At 37.9% G+C, this 22,921-nt stretch overlaps 1 protein-coding gene across 2 annotated transcripts in view; it reads right to left on the bottom strand.

The window, feature by feature from the left end:
- PRPF40A (pre-mRNA processing factor 40 homolog A) overlaps nucleotides 1-22,921 on the bottom strand; it is a 41,071-nt gene that overhangs the window by 11,943 nt on the left and 6,207 nt on the right. For both annotated transcript variants that reach the window (XM_067549431.1, XM_067549432.1), the window contains exons 3-14: nucleotides 22,272-22,352; nucleotides 18,809-18,839; nucleotides 10,259-10,281; nucleotides 8,529-8,606; nucleotides 8,315-8,425; nucleotides 7,708-7,828; nucleotides 6,737-6,761; nucleotides 5,939-6,319; nucleotides 4,785-4,893; nucleotides 3,633-3,697; nucleotides 2,817-2,981; nucleotides 1,188-1,296 (exon numbers count right to left, since the gene is read on the bottom strand). In XM_067549431.1, the coding sequence (XP_067405532.1) occupies nucleotides 1,188-1,296; nucleotides 2,817-2,981; nucleotides 3,633-3,697; nucleotides 4,785-4,893; nucleotides 5,939-6,319; nucleotides 6,737-6,761; nucleotides 7,708-7,828; nucleotides 8,315-8,425; nucleotides 8,529-8,606; nucleotides 10,259-10,281; nucleotides 18,809-18,839; nucleotides 22,272-22,352 (1,299 nt within the window). The remainder of the gene's footprint in view (nucleotides 1-1,187; nucleotides 1,297-2,816; nucleotides 2,982-3,632; nucleotides 3,698-4,784; nucleotides 4,894-5,938; nucleotides 6,320-6,736; nucleotides 6,762-7,707; nucleotides 7,829-8,314; nucleotides 8,426-8,528; nucleotides 8,607-10,258; nucleotides 10,282-18,808; nucleotides 18,840-22,271; nucleotides 22,353-22,921) is intronic.

Raw genomic sequence — 22,921 nt, 5'->3', positions numbered from 1 at the left:
TAGCTAACCTGCATCAGCTAACTCAGGTTAAAATAGCAGTGAAAATATAACAACGTTGCTTTTAAAAATCAGATTAGCAGCTTGAATTAAAGCCTATAGGGGAGCCTAAGTTTGAACTTGACAAGTTAAAAACCAATTTGCTGTGTCTTCACTGCTATTTTAACTGAAGTTAGCCCTTGTGGGTTAGCCAACTTGAGCTGTGTAGACATACCCTACATTTACACAGCAGCTAGGTGGTATAATTCGCAGCTCAGGTTGAAACACATGCACTTGCTCTGCTTCAGCTAACATGCTAAAAACAGCAGTATGGACATAGCAGTAGCTTGGGCTAGCTGCCTGAATACAATCCCGCCTGTTCCCCAAGGTACATACTTAGGTGGTCAACCTGAGCCACAGTGGCTACACTGCTATTCTTAGCATGCCACCGTGAGCAGAGTTAGTGAATCAGTGTCTTCCAGGTACTCTGCAGACATACCATATGATAGTAAAGAACCAGTGCCAAAGCATGAGGCTAACTGTGACGGGGGAGGAGTTGCTTTGCAGAGGGAACTTAAAAATTAGATTCTGACCACTTGTAATCAGCAAAAAAGCCAAATAAAAACTTTTTGCAAGAGTATGGACCTTATCCCTGGAGTTACAGACAAATTCTATCTAAAATTCTCCTCACATTTTTAATTAGACATTGTTCTTCAGTTTCTGCTGTAAAATGTTGTAGCATGTATTCAATTGTGCATACTAATCCTGCACATTTCACTGGTGATCAAATGGTCTCTATATACATGTGATCAGATTTTCAGCTATGTAAATCAGCATAGCTCCACTGAAGTCAATGGAAACATGCAGATTTATACCGGCTGAGGCTCTGGCCCATAATTTGTTTCAGTATGTTGTACAGTCTGATAAAGCACTTTTGAACAAAATCCATTATATAAATGTATGTAGTATCTACCTTAAACAGATTGTTCTTTGTGGGAAAATGAAGTTAATAGACTTGCAGTCAGCAAGCCTATTTCAGGGAAGTGAAAATTACATACAATTAAAAATGAGAAACAGTTCTAGATGGTGTTTCCTAAAGTCATTGCCAAAGGAAAAAGCTACACTCAGAATAACCTAGAAAATACTTTTCTTTCTTCAACAGATTCAGATTAAATTGTTTTCTCTGAGATAAACAAAAAGAAAAATAGTACCTTTTCTTTTTTAGACAGAAAGAACAAGACATCTTCATAAATTTCAAGACGATCACGCTCTGATATTGCATTCCAGACCTCCATCTCACCAAACATTTGTTCAGCTTTTCTGTATATAAAAAAACCCCACCAAAAAAGTTATATATACTCACTTACTGTCATACTCTGATTTAAATGTAGCAGTTGCTATACAAAGCTTCAAATTTTGGCTGTAAAATTTGGCTCTCTCTCTTTGGGTCAAGTGGTGTGTATTACTTCAAACAAGTTTATTTACTTACTACGATGAATAAAGAGTACATTTTAGTTATTTCCCTGGTAATGAACAAGAATTTAAGAAATATGTATCTTGCATTAAGTTAATGTAAATACTTGAATTCTACATCACAGGTAAGGGTTCAATAAAAATAAGCCATCCAGCATGTAAGCTTTTGCCTAATCTCATAGATTGAAAGTATTCATGAGAATGAACGTATGAGGTTTAAGGGATAGCAAGAGAACTGTATGAGTGATGTGGGGGTGAGGTGTTTACTGTAAAATGGTCTGGGACTAGTCTGGTAGGTCAAAAAAATTAATGTACTTCTCCTTTGACATAGCAGTACAGAAATTAAAGAGAGATGTTTTTACACTGATAGTAATGACATTAATTCTTACTTGACACTACTAAGTAACTAACAAACAACTTAACTAACCTCAATTTTATTCTTATTGTATATTTCTTTCATTATTGTGAGACAAGAGTTGTAACTTGCCTGGCTCACTCCAGTTATCATCCAGATGATATCGATAAGGCCACTAAGGGCATGTATGCACCAAAACTTACTGAGCAGCAAAATGAGGTGTAAATCTAAAGTACTAAAGCATACCGTGCTCTAAGTGTCCATGTGGATCCTGCTACGGTGCACTAAAAGTTCCCTAGTGAGCACTGTATGTCAATGTGCACTAGGGAACTTCCTGAGTGCAGTAGCAGGGTCCACATGAACAGCTACTGCACAGCATGCTGAAGTGCCTCAGATTTACACCGCAGCTTGCCAGGCAGTGTTTGTGTAGACATGCCTTAAGAATTTATATTCTACTCTTTTCTTGAGCAAACAATGAAATTTAACACAACAGCACAATACAGGGAAATAGGATGATTAAAATTTAATTTATAGGAAAGATTGTGTTTATTTTTAAATAAAAATATGGAAGTGTTTCTTAATGTTTTCCCTTCATTTCTAGATACTTGAACTCAAATGCTATCAGTTCCATTTTATGCCCCATTGTACTGTAGTCTAAGGCCTGGTACCACAATAGAAAATTAGGGCAGTGTAACTATATCGTTCAGGGGTGTGAAAATTCCATACACCTGAACGACAAAGTTAAACCAACCTAACCCCTGGTTGAAAGGAGAACTAGGTTGAAAGAAGAATTCTCCCATTGACCTAGCTACCGCCTCTTGGGGATATGGATAAACTATGTTGACAGGAAAAGCATAGGTAGTGTCTTCCCTGCAGCGTTTTAAATGTAGACAAGCGCTTAGATTTCTCAAAGACTAAATGTTATACAAAGGTTAATGTTCATCAGAAAGCTAGCCAAGGAAATTTAAGGTTGAACTTAAAACAGTGTTGTTGTACATTAAATTGATCTTACTTGTATCTTGTTGTAGATGTCATCTTTTCATGGTTTTCAAGGAAACGCTGAAAGGATTCTTTAGCTTCTTTGTATTTTGATCTTGCTTCTTCTTTTTCTTCTTTCTCTGTCTGGACTTTGTAAGCATTAAAGGCTTGCTTTTTTTCACTCAACTTTGCCAAAGCACTGCACATCAAGAAAAACAAGATTTTAAGTACAAAAATGGGAATTAGAAAAGAAAAGTAAATAATGAAAATAATGAAAATTTGTTTACATACAGAATAAATGTTAATAGAAGTGTGGCGAAACAAAGTGAAGCCTATGGTACAGAAGTAGCTTTTCTTGTAACATACTACCAAATAGCCTCACAAGAGATCCTACTTTCAGGATGCATTCTGGACATTACATGTAGAGCTAAATTTTCAGGTCTGTTCAGCACCCAAAAGCTCCAATGAGAACAAAGAGCTCTTTTGAAAACATGGTAAAAAAGTTCTTAGCAACTCCATCATAACAAGCATAAATGCCTATTTCAGTGAAGATTTTTTAAAATGTGAAGACCATCTCTTAGTTTAACTCTAGTTACCACTGCTAATGCATCTTTGCTTTAAGACCATGTACCATTCCATTGTTCAGATGTAAACATATTCAGCTCCCAAGGTATTTTGCTACTTTAGTAAGAGGTCACACTCAAAAAAGACAATTGGCTTGGCGCAGGAACTGTCAGTATTTGATCAAATCCTATTTCAGTGGTCAAATATGACACTGATGAGGGCAAAGCATATATACATTATGTCTATGACAAACAATGCAGATTAAAGAGAAGAAAGGAAGTAGTACCTGTATCTAGGATCATTAATGATCATTTTCATAGCTTGCTCCCATGAGGCATTAGATGGTACACGCTGTGAAGACATTAAATCAATAATGTAACCACTAGATTTGGTACCAGCATACTATGATGATAGTTTCCTTGGAAATACTGATTAAAAAAAAAAACAGACTAGACTGAAGTATTTAATTTGTGTGGTGAGGCACAGCAGACTTCTTGCTGATGTTAACAGGAGAGCTGTACAAAGACTGGTTATTCCCCCTTGATAATAACTATGTATATCAGTAAAAATAAAGTGATGTTTTCATAAGTCAGTCAGAGAAATGCTTGGCACTTTTAGGATCATCACTATTTCTGCAGTTTGATTCTTTCAGGCACTCCTCTTCTGCATTTGTACACTGCTATGTTGGGCACACTACAGAAACCATCCTTCAACAAAGACTGTGGGGGAAATCCAGCACTAGCTCATTCTTCTCCTACCACACCCTCCTTTTGAACAATGGTGGGAAATTCAGAAAGCACACCAAAGGACAACTCTAGAGGGCTCCATATTTTTTATCCTGCAGTGAAGTAATAATGCATTTATGGCATTCCGCTTTGTTATTGCAATTCATTTAAGACATAGTTCATAACAGAATTATGACTTCACAAAGGATGGATTGTAAAAGATTCTGTCTAAACACATGCAGCTTTAATAATTATAGTAAGATAAATGAAAAAGGAAATGGATTTTTGTTGAATACAAATGTATTTTAATGTGAAAGTCACTTCTGTGCAAACATCTGCTGTTAAACAGTGACAGTTTTTGCCTTTGTCCTTATAATCCTTATAATTTTTTTGCCACTGAAATTATATCTTCATATGGCAATTAAAACTCAAGCAACTTCTAGATTTTGGACAAAACTAGGAGTTTTATATTTCAATACACTGGGGAAAAACTGGAGGAGAAGAAGAGCTGTGAGCCCACTGATCACACACAAATATATTTTTTAAAAGCATAGGCAATATATAAAATGATTGCCTAAATAATTATACTTCCTTTATGACATTCTTTTTCCTTGTTTACTCCAGTCTGAAAGTCAACTTTTTAAAAAAATTAGTAATTTTTCAGGCAAATAATTCTAGAAAGTTTAAAGAGTAGTTGACTTAATTTAAAAAACCTTTTCTTTCAACAGTTCTTTAAATGCTTGCTTTGCTTCTTCTTTCGTATTCCATGTATATGTTTTTTTAACTGGCTGAGTGTCCTCTTCCTCTTTTTTGGGAGCAACACTATAAGGATTAAAAAGACAAAATATTATATACTTTAGGTAAATTCACTATTTTTCAGTTAAACCAAGCAGTCATTATCAATTTAAGAAACGTCCAATAAACAGACTTGAGAAATATTTTTCAAAAATATAATTTAGTAAGATGGAAATTAACACTTTATATAAAAATAAATGTTTGCTAGTCTAAAATAAAATGATACACATTATGGGGAAAAACCAGAAATTTTAGACTGTCTAAACAAGTCATTTTAAAAATAAATCTCTTGGGAATAGGGCTGCCACTATGGCAATCAATGGCCTGCTCAAATTATCTATCCCTTTATTTAAGTGAGGGAGAGGAAGAGGAAAACAGGGTGTTACTTGTGTAAGACTTGATTCTGCAATTACTTCTACCCATGCCAAAAGCTATTGACCTTCAAGATATGCTACAAAACTTCTCTGTTTTCATAGGCTTTTGGTGAGGGATGGAAGACTGTGTAGTTGCAGTTAGTTGAGAAGGTGTGATACAGCTTTGCTGGGTTTATTTGATTTGGATTTTTTAGTTGGGCTAATACTTCAGAGTGGGCTACATTTTTTTTCTTAGTTTTGCATTTTTAAAAATGTGTATTTTAAATTACATACAAACATCTGGGTATTTCAGGAGTGATGCTGTCTGTTAAAATTCTTAAATATTTAAAACAAAGTCTAACTCGCTTTTCACAGGGGCAGTCTGTATGGTTGTGTGTTTTAATACTGTTTATCTAACACTTTTAAATTTTTTTTAGATAGATAAAGTCATGAGTTCTAACAATATCCAATTACATTTGGTAAATAAAAGAAGGTCCTGAGAGAGATTTTTAAAAAATAATTTGAAGTGCCTTCTTCCCTTGTGTTTTTTCTTAATCATTTTTCTCCCCTACCTTTGCTCCATTCTCTTTTTTCTTTTGAAAAAATCTGAACAAAACATTTAGCCACCGCTAACGTAACAACAATCCCACAACTCTCAAAACTAAAACGCCTCAGATTTGAAAACTATATTCCAAGCCAAATTATTGGATTTTACTTACTCCACTGAGGTCTCCTGTTTAGAAGTTTCCTCTACAGTGGTAGAGGCAGCGTCTACATTCTGCTCTTGAACAACAGAGGTGGAGGTGGAGGTGGTGGTGGTGGTGGTGTTAGTGGTAGTAGTTTGTTGCACTTGCTCCTCAGCAGTTGTAGTTACTGTACTTTCATTTTCTACAACAGCAGCAACTGTAGAAGTTTCAGCTTCAGGAGCAGCTGCTACAGCAGGAATGGCAGTGGCTGCAGTAGCAGCCACAGCTGTTTCGACATCAGTGGTGCTGGTACTGGTGGTGGTGGTGGTGGTGGTAGCGGTGCTGCTGCTATCTGTAACTTCTGTTGCAACAGCTGGAGCAGAAGATGTTGAAGTTGATTCTTCTGGTTTACTGCTGAATACACCAAATAAGAAAATAGAAGTAAGAGTTATATAGTCATGTAAGTTCAATAAACCTTAAGGGAAAATATGAGACTTGAAATAAGTTTCTAAAGGACATTGTCAAGAGTTTTAGGCCTACCTTACAAAGTGCTATATTTCACAAAAAACAAGGATCTAAAACAATTTCAAAAGTAGAGAGTTCTTTATAAGAACTGCATAGCTGAACAGAAACAGAAGTTCAAAGATTTTTAAATTAAAAGAACTTCTAAATTAAATAATGAAAATATACTTTGGTAATCAAGTATTAAAACATTTTACCAACTGAAAGCAAGCTAGACATTTATTTCAAAAGATCAGGATTATTTAAGTTTAAGAAAAAAATAGGCACTGATACTATCAATTTAATGAAAAAGTATTTTTATAAACATACCTGTTTTCTTCTGCTTTAATCATTGCTGTAGGAGAAAAAGAAAATGTTTATTCAAAATGTAGTGTCCATAAGAAGCTTATGTTTAGAAAACATTGATATTCTCTTTTTTAAGTAAATTGGAATATAAAAATAGATCAAGCTATTCTTTTATTGTTGATATTCATGTTAGTATTCTTGCTTCCATTATTCCGCCTCCCCCACCCTCCAACTCTTCCCATTTGTACTATTCTATTATCTTAGCTTCCTTTAAATAATTTTGTAATTTCTTCACCATGGCCTTGATTTACCAAAAATAATGAACATACCCCATCCACATTAAACACCAATGTAGCTGTACACTCCACCAGTACATATTAGGACATTACTTTTGTGAAATAGCCAGAAGAAATCCAAATGAGACTTCAATTTATATTCTTATATGTCATAATATGATAAAAAGTTGTTTCTCACCTTAATAATCCTTCACCCCCAAAATTAAACAAATTATCTCAAAATAAAGCTTTAAACACATGCTCTTTGGATGTGTGCATGGTTTTGACTTTGATAAATTAGCTTTACTCAACAACAATGTATTGAAGCAATGGTGGTTCATGATAATTGATTGAATGTTGACAGAAGGGATTAGGGGAAACAGATTAGCAACATCATTTACAAACAGCTTTATGCATAATAATTTTGATTTTCAACTAAGATAGCTAACACCATTTTTATTTCACATCCACTGAATAGGATAACATTAAGTTTAATCTTTTAGACTTTGATCAACATTAAAATAAGACAGATGAGTTCTGTTCAGTTATAATTTTATATTATTGGAGCAAAGCTCTAGCATCACTTTTTTGTGTCAGTCCATTTAATTTTTAATAAGAAGCACAATTCCTACCCTAAAATAACAGTACAAATTCCTTGCTATAATTTATATGGAAACAACACCTATATAATACACAAAATGCTCAGTTTCCATTAGTTACCTTCAAGATCTTCAAGCTCTTTGGGTTTTGCCCAGCGTGACTCTTTTGTTTGGGAATTGTAGTAGTAAGGCTTTCCAGAGTCAGATTTGTACTCTTTCCAAGGACATTTAGATAACATTTGCTAATGGAGAGCAAAAATATTTGTTAAAAATCTTACTACAATGATGTTTCAAAACTACTAAAATAGCCTTAAAAACAACCCAAAAATAGGCCTTAAAACAAAAAATAACTTAAAGCATATCACAATGTATACAATGAAAGTATTTCCTGAAGTAAAACAGCAAAATGTAAACCTGATGTCACACAGTGATCACAAAAGCACAAGTATTTTGAAGAATCCACACTTCAAGTATTGATTTATGAAGACTTGAAACAATGCACCTTTTCACTCTTTACTGTAGACTTTTTATAACAGATCTTTTCACTCAATTATAGACAGTCTATCTAGAATTAATTGGGGTTTTTTTTGTAGTGGAGGGTATTTATGGCTGTAAATGGAAATAAAATGGCTGTATACTGAAATAAAAATTCTAATGCAGGTCTTCTGAACACTATGCTGAACTTTTTATTTTAAGTCACTTCTATCTTTCAATGAACTTGGGTTTACCTCAGCAGGTGTTTTGAGGTCATCTGGCTTCTCCCATGTAGATTGCTTTGTTTCAGTATTATAATAATAAGTTCTTCCATCTGGTGATTTATGTTCTGTCCACATGGATTTCTAGGAAAAACAGAACAGACCATCAATCAGAAGCAATAAAATGTGATTATGGAATGCTATAAAAACTCTAGAAAAGTTAAATGCAAGTGGAAACTAGTGAAACCTGTTTAGAAGGATCATCACTTATAGAACTGTTGGTTGTGGCGGTTTGCTGGGCTGCACAAATTATTGGATGTGTGATCTGAAAAAAAAAATCCAGAGATTTAAAAAAATGTACTGATTTCTTCTATTTGTTTAAATATAAAAAAATGTACTTTAAATATACCCAATAAGATTTTTTAAACACAAAATCGTTTCATAGAAGCTTAAATTACACTGATTCAGATTTACAAATTTCTTGTTGACAGTAAATGATTTTAAAAGTATAGCAAAGGATCAAACATGAAAACTTGCAATACAGTATTATTCCAAGACAGACAATGACAGACACACACCTTGGTCACTTTTAAATGCAACTTTAAATGCAGCTTAGTTTGTTAATGACTGAAAATCATTTTCATAAAATGGCAGTTTGGTGCGCCATGTGAAATAAGTTCAAAGTTTCAAATTACTTCCTAGGTGACACCTGGATACATCTCTACAGACCGAAAGTTACAATGATCCAAGGCTGGTAATTGTTACATTAAGTTATGGACTGGTGCCACACTAATCCTGCTAATCCAAAGAACCAGTGAATGATTTAAAGTGTCAGAATCAACAGGGCTGGAACCAATTATTATATACCACTGAAAAGACTGAATCCATTGGTGTACAGACATTAATTTTTTAGCAATGGTGGTCTATGCTGGGAGCTGCAGAGGCCCGCACCACCCTAGGGCTGAAGCAGAAAATGTCATGGAGGTCTCTGGAAGTACAGTCTTATCCTTATCCATAAGCTATCAGATTTAAAAATCACATTGATTACCATCTTGCCTCCCCTGCACATATTAATTGTTTTAATTTTAGTGGCTAGTCTACTGAGTGTTATTGGAGTTAGACCCATGCCTTACATTTTAAAAATTATAATCCCAGTTTTCCAATAGTATAAAAGCAAAAATGACCACTTAAGTGAAAGGGAAAGTAAATCTCATATTTCATCTAAATCCCCATCCCAATATTTGCTCTTATTAAGTTATTGTACTGTGGTAATTTCTCTTGAACATGGGAACAGGAGCTACTTAAAATGTCAACAAAAGCATAGGATCCAAATACCTTCTGAAGATTTTGCAGGGAGCAGAAATAGTATCAGAGATTTAATTATTAACATTTAATTTTTTATTGGAGTACTGAAAAAACAGTTTAGTTCAGTAACAGCAAAATAGATAAAATTAGCTGACACCCACACTTGGATCAAAGAGCCTATTAGGACTAGAAACATTGATGGACTGGGACGTGCTTTCCAGATTAGTAGATTCTGACCACTCATCAGAAAAATCTATTCTATCCCTTATGACAAACTATTATAATAATTGGCACTAATGAAGATCCTTGTTGGTAATCGCATCTGAGTCATCAAGGATTGAATATAGTCATGGAATCTGAAGTGCCCTCATTCTGAGCATGGCTGTGTCAGGGCACAGTGAAGATCACATTGTGCTATACTGCTCTGTTGATTAAGACTACACACTTCAGAGCTAACAATACAAAAGTTTCGTGAACACTAAACAGACAGGAACATTTCTTTTTAAATTTAACTAAATCAATAAAAAATTTCGGAATTTAAAAACAGAGTATTTCACTAGTGCAAAAATACCCAACACTAGACTAAGGATAACTTTTTTTTTTGAATGTCCATATATGGACTTATAGTCATTGTACTTCTATTACATTTCTGAAGCCTTGGTTTTTACTCACCTGTGTTCCAGGAGGTGTTGTACCTATTAAATAAAAACAAAACAAAATGAGAAACACTAGTGTTCTAATAAACACTTCTAACATACATTTTTTCCTCTCTGGTCTTTTACAAATTAAAAAATGACTTACTGTAAAGCAAAGAGTGTCTGTCTGGGCTACACACATTCTTGCAGCACCAGCTGTTTGGGCTTATAATGAGACATGCCCCACAAACAATTTATTTTCCCTATACAGAGCCTAGTTCAGGAAAACAACTCTATTCATGGCAGCACTTAAGCATGTGCTTAATTTCCATTTAAGTCACTCTGACACAAGTATGGGCTTAAATGTTTTCTTGAGCTAGGTCCTCAGAATTTGAATTTAAGAGGGCAGAAGTGTGGGTTCTTCTCAACCATCCACTTGAGAAATGAATTACAGTCAAATACCTTTCCTTTCTCCTTCAAGCATAAGCACTATCAATCTTCACCCTTGAAGACTAAGTAGCAGTAAATATCCCCAAGATTCCCAAATGCTATATGAGCTTGTTGGAAGTTGTACATGGTCACAAGGTTGCCTGCCCCCTTTAAGATGTTCCATGACATAGCACCTTTAAGGAATTAGGTATTCAAGGGAGCAGATGATCAGATGGGAAATGGGGCCAGGAGTTAGTTAGGTAGCTACTTCCTTAACATGATAAAACTAGTTGTTAGGTGACTCCCAGGAAGAGAGAAGGGAGGCAGCCTTAAAAGGAGAATTACAGGGGATTTACAAGTCAGGAGAAAGGCTCTTTGGGATGGGAACCAGAATGGGGACTGTGGAAGCCTGCCTGAATCATATCATATATAGCCCAAGAAAGGAGGGGGGGGGGGAAACGGACAAACAAGGGGAAGAAAGCTGTGAGTCTTAGGATCAAGAGCGGTTTCATGGAATGGGGCTGGAACCTGGATATGGGTAGGTTGGGCACACCTCAAGGAATTAGGTGCACAAAAATGGAAAGTTATGCAAAACTGTACTTTTTATTTATTTATTTATTTATTTAACAAGTTTAACAGAATATATTAATACAGCCTCTTTAGACAGATATAGAGGCCAGTTTTCATGAATTTTCTACGTATAAAGCCACATTTTAATCACAAAAGCTATATCTTTATCATCACTTATCAAAAAGTGTGACACTAAAGTGACCCAGTATGTGTGGTTCATTTAACTGAAAAATAGTTGTTAAATAGTGACTACTTAAATTAAGATTTTTTTTATAGTGAATGGATACCAAAAACACACTCTTTTCTACAATGAAGCTAATGATCACATCTTTCAAACTCCAAGATTAAAATAAAAAAAGAAAATTAAAAAATATTTTAAGTCTTTGCTCTGTATAAGAACGTGCAAGATAATTAAATTATTGTGCAGATACTCAGTATCTTTCTTTCATAGCTGATATGAAAACACAAGCAAATTAACTAAAATAACAATCACAAAAAGTAGAAACGAAAAAATTTTTATCATATATTTTTAAACTCCACAACTAAAATAAAGGACCACCAGCTACTTCAGTCTGACTTCTGAAAGAGAACATTTTGGTTGGACAGGACAAGATATACTGTGAGTGGCTGCATTCTGCATCAGATGTAGGGGTTACTTCCATTTATGTATCTCAAAGCTAATGTTGTCAAATTAGGAAGATGATCAGTTGTTGAAGATTACAACAAATCAATATTTATTGGTGGTAGAGCACTCTGGGTGGCTTTTGGTGCCATCTTGTAAGTATACAAAGACAATTTCTCTGCTGGAAAGTTGCTCAATCATAGAACTGAAGTGCCATCTTCTTTGATATGCAACATCTCACAAACACCTCTGAGATTGAAACTACTTATATATTTAAGGAATTTATTAGCAGGTTTCCCACTCTCAGTATCACTGGTGTACTACTTCGGCTTTTCAGCTAAATTGTCAATAGCAGACTGAAACAAGAGCTCCAAATTCATGCTCTGATTAGGTTTTAAATTATTATTGATCTCTTCAGTCTCGAGAAACCTTTGAGTGGCATCTTCCTAAAACAGAGGACAAATCTGAGTTCATATTTTTTGGCTTCCAAGTATATCCATTAGTTCAATAACTGGGTTATACATCTGATCAATAAAACACAATGCAATCTTCAGCACTAAACCCTGGGCCCCACCTGACAACAGTCTTAAGATCCTGCAATGAATGCAGTGCTGAGCTGCCACAAACACCTATTTCTTCTACAACAAACCTGTGATCAATATTAAAAGTATTTTGCATGGTACTGAAATGCAAAACACTCAGCAGCTCTATCTAGTTACTGGGTCTGGAGCCATTGCTGCTCCTGGAACTTTTTGGCTGAGATAATTTAAATACCTCATCTTCCTGCCTCATGCCATACACAACATCTGTGAAAATGCTCAAAGTGCATTGACATTCTCAAAGGGCTTATGAAAACTCTCTCTCACCAAGTGGATTACGTGGGCAAAGCATAGAGAGTGGATGCTACCAGGAAACAGTCCAAACAGTACAGAACTGAAAGTACAGGTCATTGTTGTGTCAAAGACAACAATTTTGTTGTAAGCAATTAAGTAATTTTGCACAATTTGAATGATGGCTTGAGATATGATGTTATATGTTTTCTGGATGAAGTGAACAACAGCAAGATAGAAGCACACCTTTCCAGTGTGGTTTTTCACCAATGGTGCAATTAAAACAGTATGTTGGGGTCTTAACTGTCAATCATTTGATCAAATATGACATGCAGTTATCCCTCCCTTTGTCTTTAAGATTATTTCTCTCAAAACTGTAGACATCTGTATGAAACATATCTTGCAGCTGATAACTTCCTGGAACTGCACCACCATTCTTGACTCAAGTACATAGAAACTAATGCACTAAAGGATGGTCTATTTTAAATACCTGTGTATTTGTACCAGAACAAATTTGGATCCAATCATTCTGGGATATTAGCAGGAGTATTGTAAGCAAGACACAAGAATTAATTATTCCACTCTACTGAGCACTTATAAGGCCTCAATTGCAGTACTATCCCCAGTTCTTAGCATCACACTTTGAGAAAGATGTGGACAAATTGGAGAAAGTCTAGAGGAGAGCAACAAAAATTATGAAAGGTCTAGAAAACATGACCTAAGAGGAAAGACTGGAAAAAACTGGGTTTAGTCTGAAGAAGAGAAAACTGAGGGGTGACAACTGCCTGCAGGTACACAAAAGGTTCTTAAAAGAGGAAGGTGGATAAATTTGCTCCTTAACCACTGAGAACAGGACAAGTAATGGGCTTATATTGCAGCAAAGGAGATTTAGGTCACATCTACACATACAGCGCTGCAGTGGTGCAACTGCACCAGTACAGCTACACCACTACAGTGCATTTGGTGAAGAAATGCTATACCGACAGGAGAGAGCTCTCCCATCAGCATAAAAAAATTACCCCAGTGAGCAGCATAAATTACTTCAATGGAATAAGCTGTGCACTCTAGCATTTATGTCATATTCACACCCCTGAGGGAGATAATTTGCCGACATAAGTGGCAGTGTAGACAAAGCCTTAGATTAGACAAAGAAAAATTTCCTTACTGTAAGGGCAGTTAAGCACTGGAACAAATTGCCTAGGGAGGATGTGGAATCTCCATCAATGGAGGTTTCTAAGACGAGGTTAGACAAACATCTGTCAGGAATGGTTCAGATAATACTAAGTTCTGCCTCAGTGCAGTGGACTGGATTAGATGATCTACTGAGGTCCATTCCGGTCCTATGGTTCTAAGATTCTATGGACAACATTCAACCACTTTTATCAAGCGATTCTCTTTATGTTGAAACAGGTTGAAATAATGTGCTACATTTTATGAGACTGTCCTTGGAACTCAGCCTATCTTTTTAAATACTTCTGTTATTTGTTCACGTGGTTTGCAATTGTTGATTTCCTCTCGTGGTTGAGAACACCATCATGCGTTTTGCAAAAGAGGTTTCCCTCTGTCTTGAAATACAGTAGAACCTCAAAGATATGAACTGACCCCTCAACCGAACACCCTTTAGGGCTACGGCTACACTGACGGCAGCAAAGTCGCCGCCATCAGATTTATTGCTTTGGATCGACTGAGCGGTCAGTGAAGACCTACTCAGTCGATCCAGAAATTGACATACTAAGACCACCTTCACAAGTGGCGTAGCGCTGCGTCGGCGCAGTGCAGTGAAGACGGCGCGCAGAAGAGGAGCCCAGAAGTCGACAGGAATTATGCAAGTTTTTTGCGTAGCTTTTGTAACTCCTGTTGACTGCCGCCAAATCCTGGAGGTAAGTGTAGACAGGGTCTAGAACTGGACGTAAGCAATCAGGCAGAAATGGAGGAGGCAGGGAAAAAAGTGAATACTATACTTTGCCTGTATTGCATCTTAAAAATTTCCTGTCCCCAGCTCCACTTGCCATGTGAGGCACAGCCACTTACAGTTAGGAGGTGAAGATGCTGAGGTTCACAGGCACTGCTGTGAGCCCCTGCTGCCAGCCTAAGGCAGCCTGACTGGAGCATGCAGAGCAGAAGCACCCCCTCTCCCTCTCAGGAGGGGGACAAGCTTGCAAGTTCAAGCCCAGAAAGACCAAGCTGCTGAGAGCTGCTGCTCTTGCACCTAAATCCTGGCCTGGAGCAGGAGCCAGAGTTGGAGCTGCTGCCTGCATGCTGTGCTCTGGAGTTTTAAAGGGCCACAGCCTGTGCACTGATGCTGTCCAAGCATTGCCTCTGGCTGCACTCCTGGATCCCAACAGCACCTCTGGGAGTGCAAGGGGCAGGGGAAGGAGGGGGGCTGGCAGCGGGTTGGCACCGCCTCTGGAGTGCAGAGGCACTGCACAGAGCAGGACGAACCCTGGGGAGAGGTGGCTGAGGATTGGAGCTTGCAGTGCCAAGGGTGCAGGGCAGGCCTCCCACTTCAGCAAGAAATAGGAACAGGGCAGGGAGCTACTTGCAAAACAGGCAGTGCTGCCAGGTGCCATCTTTGCAGAGCTCTCTCCCAGCCTCAGCTGGAAGACACCGACTGCAGGGTACTGTACCATAATGTTTTGTTCAGAATTACAACATTTCAGAGTTACAAGCAACCTCCATTCCCGAGGTGTTCAAATCTCTGAGGTTCTACTGTACCTCTCCAGGAAAATCTTTTTTTCTGTCTTTTGCTGATATATTTGCAAGGTGAGACCTTTCTTGTGGCATCTTTTGGCGAAATTGTTTAATGCTACATCTATCCTCACCGGCGTCTTTCATTTTACAATGTTCTTTATGGTTAATGGCAGTGGTGTAACCAGGAATGGAAATCTGAGTTGGCCATAACTTACGATGATGGATAAGTAATGATCAAATGTGATGTCACAGCCCCCCTCAGCCTCTTGGATGGATAATCAATCCTGAGACCTGCCTTCTTTCAGTGAGCACCACCCAACACACTCTCACCCTGGCTATGTGCATGTGCAAGAGACAGATACGCCGTCCCGCTCCCCACTTTCCCTCCTCTTCCAGATGGGATAGGACCGGGGCAGGCCTCATCTCCCTTGCCTGCTGTGAAGCAAAAACTGTTTCTGGCCTAACACTGCTGAGACCCTGGGTGCTGGCCAGCGTTGACCAGTGCCACCCACTGAAGAGGTGCTACTGCCTGGCACAGGAAGGAAGTGGTGGCAGCACATGGGCCTGTCTGTAGCAGGGCCCCTCTGCCTGCCTGCCTGTGGTGAACAAGAAGCACCCTCCTCGTCAGTGAGTGACACATGACAGGATCTGGGGAGCCTCAGACCCTGAGGAGTAGGACAGATGCCAAGATGTGAGTTCCTCATTCTCAGGGTATGTGTGGGAGAGGGCAAAGACACCCCCAGACTGTAAAGCTCAGGCTCGGGGACCTGCAGGTCCACCTAAGGGGACACATTCCAAATCCCTTGCCAGCCCTGTGGCCTGGCTTCCCCTGTGCTCACTATGTCGACCCCTAGTGCCAGCCAGCAGCATTGCAGGCTGCCAGTGCCACCAACAAAAGCCAGCCAGATGGAAAATGCTGAAGGGCAGTGGGAAGGGGGCTGCATTTGTCTGGCCATGTTTTCATCATGCTTTGGGCTGGGCTCTGCACAGTTCCATGCTGCCATTTCTATTGCCCTTTACCACCTTGCTTTCCTTGCTGTACCACCACCTCTCCCCACTGCTCCTGAGCCAGCCAGCTATCCGTCAATCCATCCAGCCTCACTCTATTTGGGCACTGCGGCTGTAGGCAGCACAACCCTCACTGCCTGTGCCCAGACCACATGCTCAATGCCAGCATGGATGGCCCCACAGCCCAGGTGCTGCTGGCCCTGCTCCGTGAGAAGGCGGAGGATTTAATCAAACCAATCTGAAAATGAGGACACGGGCTCAGACAATAAATTTGGGTAGGCAGTGGTAGACCCCATCAAGGCCACATTATGTAATATTACATGTCTATGCATAGTGTAACGTATTATGCGTGCAATTATGTAGGTGAGTGATTGAGTAATTTCCCAGGGAAAAGCTGGGGAAGCCTGCCTAACTATTCACAGCCCAATGAAGGAAGAGCTGTGGAAACCCTTAATAAAGAGGAAAGAATCTGTGGTTCCAAAGGGCAGAAGGAGACCTGTGAGGAAGACTCTTCAGAAAGGGGGGCTGTAGCAAGACTTGCAGAGTTCTCTGACTCAGAAGGAGCCAGAGAGGAACCTGTAGCTGTTGAACAAGTGTGAAATGGGGCTAATGCTGCCAAGACTCCTCACTTCTCTTTCCCTCCTCTCTCACTCGCGCGCGCTCACGCTCACAAACAAACAAACACACCCCCCCCCCCCCCCCATGCTCTCCTGCACTCAAAGCTCTACCCTCAGTCTAACCTCATTACAACTGCGCAGGAAACATTTCCCCACCTCACAAATATTTTTGTGATTCCAAAACTTTCCTGTTCTGCATCAGGATGAAACAGACCTTTTCAAAATTATTATTATTATTATTTTAATTTTTTGCTAGGTGTAGGGAGGGGGAACAGGGAAGGAGCTATTCTGGAGTTGGTTTCTCTCAATATCTTCTTTTGGGGCTGTTCCATTTTGTATAGAAAAATATCCACTGAAGTAGGGACTAGAAACTCAGTCTCACTCATCTCAGGTGAATGCCTTAACAACCAAACTACCTGAGAAAACTTCCCAATGAAAGTTTTGTTGAAACTTGTAAGTTTTTGCAGAAAAGTCTCAATTTTGACAAAGCGCATTTTCCAGTTAAACTGATTCATCGACTTCTCAACCAGCTCTAAACATCACATTCTCTACAGCCCCCAGTGGGACTCCCCTAGCCAAACGTCCTTCTTTTCTAATTTCCCCCAGGCAGATCTCCACCAGACACAAATTTTATTTTACTATGAATCCATAAATATTTAAATAAAGCCTATTAAGGCCTAAAATAAATGTGCCCAAAGAAGAAATTTGCATCCGGTACTTCCAACACCAATTTTTAAAGAAGGTGGTACGTGAACTAATAATGTTTGGGAATGACTGACGCGGGCACTGTTTCAGAACTGGTGGAATGAATCTCAGTACCTTCAAGCACTGAAACATCTGCAAGATCACAGACTTATACACTCTTCAATCCATTTAGACAATCTCTAAACAGAAATAATCTCTCTGGATTTATCAGAAATTACAAATAGTCTAGAAGTTTTAGAGAGATGCCAATTCTCTCCAAGTATTAAATAAGGGCCCATTAACATCTAAATTATGCCATTCAGCTTCTCCCAGTACTGAGTGAAGCTCAGGGGAAAACACAGGTAATTTAATAGCATGAGTTCCACCTCAACTAAACACCATTTCCGTGAAGACACAGGTTATCCTTATGGCTTTCAGACTTTTTGTAATGATGTTATGGACTTTGACAATCCAATCTTCAAGGGATAGTTTACACAAACATCTTTGCTCTAGAGAATCAACTGGCGATTCCATCAATTTCATGAGCACTAAACTCAACTCAGCTCCCAAGATGGTGCTATTCATGCATGGGTGGAAAGAATCTATTCACTGGAGAATGTGTGCCACATTAGATATGGGACTACCTGAAGAGGTTTCAGCCTCGTGAAATACCCTTTTGATCTGAATGTTTGGTATTGCAGGAGAATACAGATGGGCTAGGCATTCCAAGAGTAGAGGTCCATAATGACAGACAATACTTGAAGGAGAAAAAAAACAAAACAAAAAAATAAAACCAGAACAGGATAAGAGCATCCAGTTTGTATTTTTGAAGTGGGTAAAATAATTAATTAAAAGTATAAAAATGTTAAAGAAAACTAGCAAGACACAAAATAAGATTTTAAAGCATATAAAAATTACCCTCTCCTTTCTTTCCATGAAAGATTTTTCAGTTCTGAAAATGATGCTAGGAAAGGTAAAGCATCACTATAAACTAAACTTAATAAAGAGTTTATTTAAATAAAAAGGGAATTGGATACAGATTCATTTACATTATGTTTGTAAACCTAAGCTTCATTTTTCTGAGATTTAACCAATTCTATTATAAGATTTTTAAAACAATGATTGTGTACACATACCTACTTGTGTGTCCATACAGTTTACTCCTGGCTGTAGAAACAATAAACAGATTATTTTAAAACCATATCAAACATGTTACTAAATGCTTTACTAATCAATTCAAAGAAGCAACTTGTTCAAGTTTTTCCAGCAGCAAAAGGCTCCAGGAACTTAAATGTGGGTTCTTCCTCACCCTCACCCCCCCCCCCTTCCTATATAACAAGTCACAGGAATTCAGCTCCATAAGAAAATAATTAAGGATACCAAACTACTTTTCTGAAAAGGCCATACATTTACCAATTCATTTCAATGAGTGTCTTGCCATCCTCATAAAGAACAGTCCTTGTGCATGCAAATGGAACACTCATACAGTATATACAGTGAAGATGATCAGCTAATTCCAACTCTGAAATAACACGTTTGACTCAAACCACAAGGGTATAATACTTTAAACCTTCACTGATTCAAAGAACAATAGGTCAGCTTCCATCCAAGGAGAAGGCATGGGTCTTGGGTGCATGTCTGAACAAACTTCTTTAGATTTAGGTGAACAAAGATATACTGCAACATCACCACTATCCTTAGTGCAATCACTTGATTTATCTCACACATTTTTGTGGTCAATTTAGTACTAATAGAAAAATGGATTTAACAACTAACTTACTAATTCTACCATAAATAAATATTTCTATCAATCATTATACTCAAACAGCTGAGTGTGCTATACTTTTAATAGCTTGTCATGGGTACCCAAAACCTTGATGGCATTTTCACACAGTTAGTTCAAATCTCAAATACACAGAGGGAAGAATTAAATCCTTTTAATTCACGAATTTTCTAACTTCAATCTTTTTATGTAAAATCACATATTAAAGCTTTAATAGATATACAAGTTACCCATTCATTGGGCTCAATCCCTCAGTTACTTGATTTTTTCAGGCAGTCTGCACAAGAGATAATTGAACATCTAAATAATACAGATTAGCAAGATAGATCCATTAAAAACACCAATACTGGTGCAATCAAGCTTAAGGTAAAACAAATGTTCACTTTGAGGGTAACTGATCTTGCTTAATGCACTGGGGGAAAAAAATCAGAAAAATCTAAGTGACTTAGAGCCAAAGCCCTTTTTACTATCAATGTGACTAAGGCCTCTAAGTCACCTAGGCATAGGGATGTAAATATCAGTGAAAAAAGGGTAATAGTTTAAACTATTAAAATTACATCTGTTAACCATTTAACCCCACACTCTGTACCCTCTCCATAGGCCCCGGGTAGGACCTCCAGGCTGGCACCATGGGGGACCCCCAATCTCAGACCCATGGTCCCCGGTGTTCTGTAACAGGGCACTCTGCAGTGACTGCACCAAGGCCTCGGGCTGGCCTCCCCGGGCAGCAGCACCACAGCTGCCTCCGCCATTGCTCGATGCCATCACCATTAACCCCCGCACTACCGGTTCACAGATAAGTATTAGTCTTATCATGAAGACTAATACTTATCATTTAACTGTTTAGTATTTTATGTCCCTACTTAGGCATCTTTGAAAACTGTACCCACCGTAAATATATTAAACAACTATCTAAAGCTCTATTTAATTTGCTTCCCAGGTAAGTAAGCACTCTAAAGATATCCCAGTATAGATAGTTTTAGATTTTCAAACATGAAAAGAGTCAAATGAGAATACCAACAAACTGCTTGATAATATGGGAGAGAGTAATCAACTGATTTCCAGACTCCAAATTTCAGAAGCAAGGACTACAATCAAGTTCAATTTATCTGTACTAAGAAAAAGACTTCCAGCTGCCATTTTTCTATCCAATCAAACTGCCAGCACCAACTAATCTAAAGTGATGCTAGGGCATGGTCACAAAAAATGTTTTCGTTTTCTATTTTTCTGAGTAAAGTCTCCTTCATCACCTCATTTTTTCTGAGTAGTGAATATAGGTGCCTGAATGAGGCCATCACTTTTTGGGATTCTATTGATGCCAATTAGTTATATAAAAATAAAGGCTCTTACTGTACTGCACCTCATGATAATGACTGTAGTAAGATACTGTACAAAGACACGCATGTAAGTATTTTGCAAAAATACTTGCATACAGCACAGACTCCAAGTGCACTGAAGCCAACAAAAAAAGGAAATTGACTTCAATGAGCTTTGGATCAGGCTTTATATTTAGATAAGGTGCAATACAACTATAAAGAATTAATCTCATAAGTTACAAAGCTTGTGGAAAGCATGAAAACAACAAAAGCAGATCACATTAGACAGAGTTTAAGGCCAGATGGGACCACCAGATCATCTATTATGACTGCCTGTGTATCACAGGCCACTAAATACCACCCGTCCATCCCCACACTAAGTCTAACAACTAGAATTAGGCTAACGTATTACTGTTCTCAGGAGACTAAACTATAGGGGGCAACAGGCAGAGAACAGAAGGAACCAAAGTGAACCAATGCCCGCCTAGGCCCTGCAACTACAGGGAAATATTTAGTACAACATACCTAGATAATCCTACTAAGTGACCCCATGCTACAGAGGAAAGCAAAACACTCACCGCCTGCCAATGTGACCTCCTGACCCAAATATGGCAAAGCATGTAAGCAAGACCCAGCAGCCGCGCACCTGAGAAAAAAATTCTCAGTACCACCACATAGCATCAAAATGAAAGTTATCTTAATTAAAACAGAGGACTGTTGTGTTTAGATTCTGAAATAACGTATCCTTAAAAATATCCTTAAACATCATTCAATTTATAAGTTGGTACTCAACTGATATTTATTACTCCTGATCATTTTATACTATGAAAGTGGTTGTCAGAGCTCCAAAAATCTACTGAAATTATATTTTCATATATTTAAAATTGGACTGAATACTAATTAGCATATCAGAGCTCTCTTTTTAACCGCAATGCTTTTTAATTTTCCTCTCAGAACTCTGAAATTCTTCCAAAGCTTACAATGGGCAATCCATTCTAGAAATCCAGGATGAACTTACTATGAAAGAAATCAATGATATTTCTGTTATTGATATCTTTTAAGAGATTTAATGCATTAAAATTTTCACTATTTTTGCTGTGCGTCGTTACTGTGGGAAATCTGGGTGAGTACTAAACCCTTTACTTTTTTAAAAGTTACAATAGTTGTACAAAAAGAAAGCAGCTGGTGTTATAAGAAATCAGTAGTTGTATGCAATATTGAAATCTGGGTACAGAGACAATATTTCACATGTTAAGGAAGTTATTATATGAAATACAGATCGTTCCTCCATTAAGGTGCAAGTGGCTGCTTTTGTGTGGGGCTCCTGAAGCTTTATTCAAATACTCACCTCTTCCTAATAGAATTTTATACATAAAGGAGGGCACTTTTATCATCATTTTATACAAGTTCAAAAGCTTGACTAAACTTCATGAAATGTTGGCAATAGTATTCACACAGAAGGTATTTTAAAAAGTGAAAAAGACAAGTTTTAAAGATTACCGGTACTGTAGATTGCATAGGCGCTTGGGACATATGAGACATCATCATTCCAGGCATCACTGACTGCATCATTCCAGGCATCTACAATTAAAATGTTGTTATAGTGTGTGCTTGAGATAATACATAGCACGAAGTATGAACTTTTTATGATAGTGTACCTGTCTCCAACTACTTATTCTGTTTGATAAACAATTTTAATAAACCTGCAGGACATAAAGAAAGAGTAACAGAAGTTTGTAGAATTCTACATAAAACTAGCAATGACATGAAGTTAGGAATAGCTAGGTTTTCTACAAATCCACTCCAACAAACACTCCAATTTAAAGGGAAGATGAGCATATATTTCAACTCAGCTATGAAATATTAGAAGGAAGCTAAAACATTTACTGCAGACAGCAGTATTTGGATTACATGAGAATCAGTAACAAATTACAGGATGTGTTATCTATTGATAATGCTGTGCCCTGTCATAATGGGAATCCTAGGCTAGAACAGGGAAAATAGAGGTTGTGGGAAAGATTTCTGAGATTCTGGGGGTCATCAAATAACAAAATCGGTTAAGTATCACAAATGCTAGTTGAGGCTCTAAGACTGGTCCCCCTTTGTGATCTTCCACAACTCTCTTAACTTTCATGCCTCCTCCTTTCCCT

Source organism: Emydura macquarii, unplaced genomic scaffold (genome assembly GCF_026122565.2).
Source record: "Emydura macquarii macquarii isolate MOO-44397 ecotype Brisbane River unplaced genomic scaffold, CSIRO-AGI_Emac_v2 contig_1253, whole genome shotgun sequence".
NCBI classification, from domain to species: Eukaryota; Metazoa; Chordata; order Testudines; family Chelidae; genus Emydura; species Emydura macquarii.
This window is presented reverse-complemented; position numbering and strand designations above follow the sequence as displayed.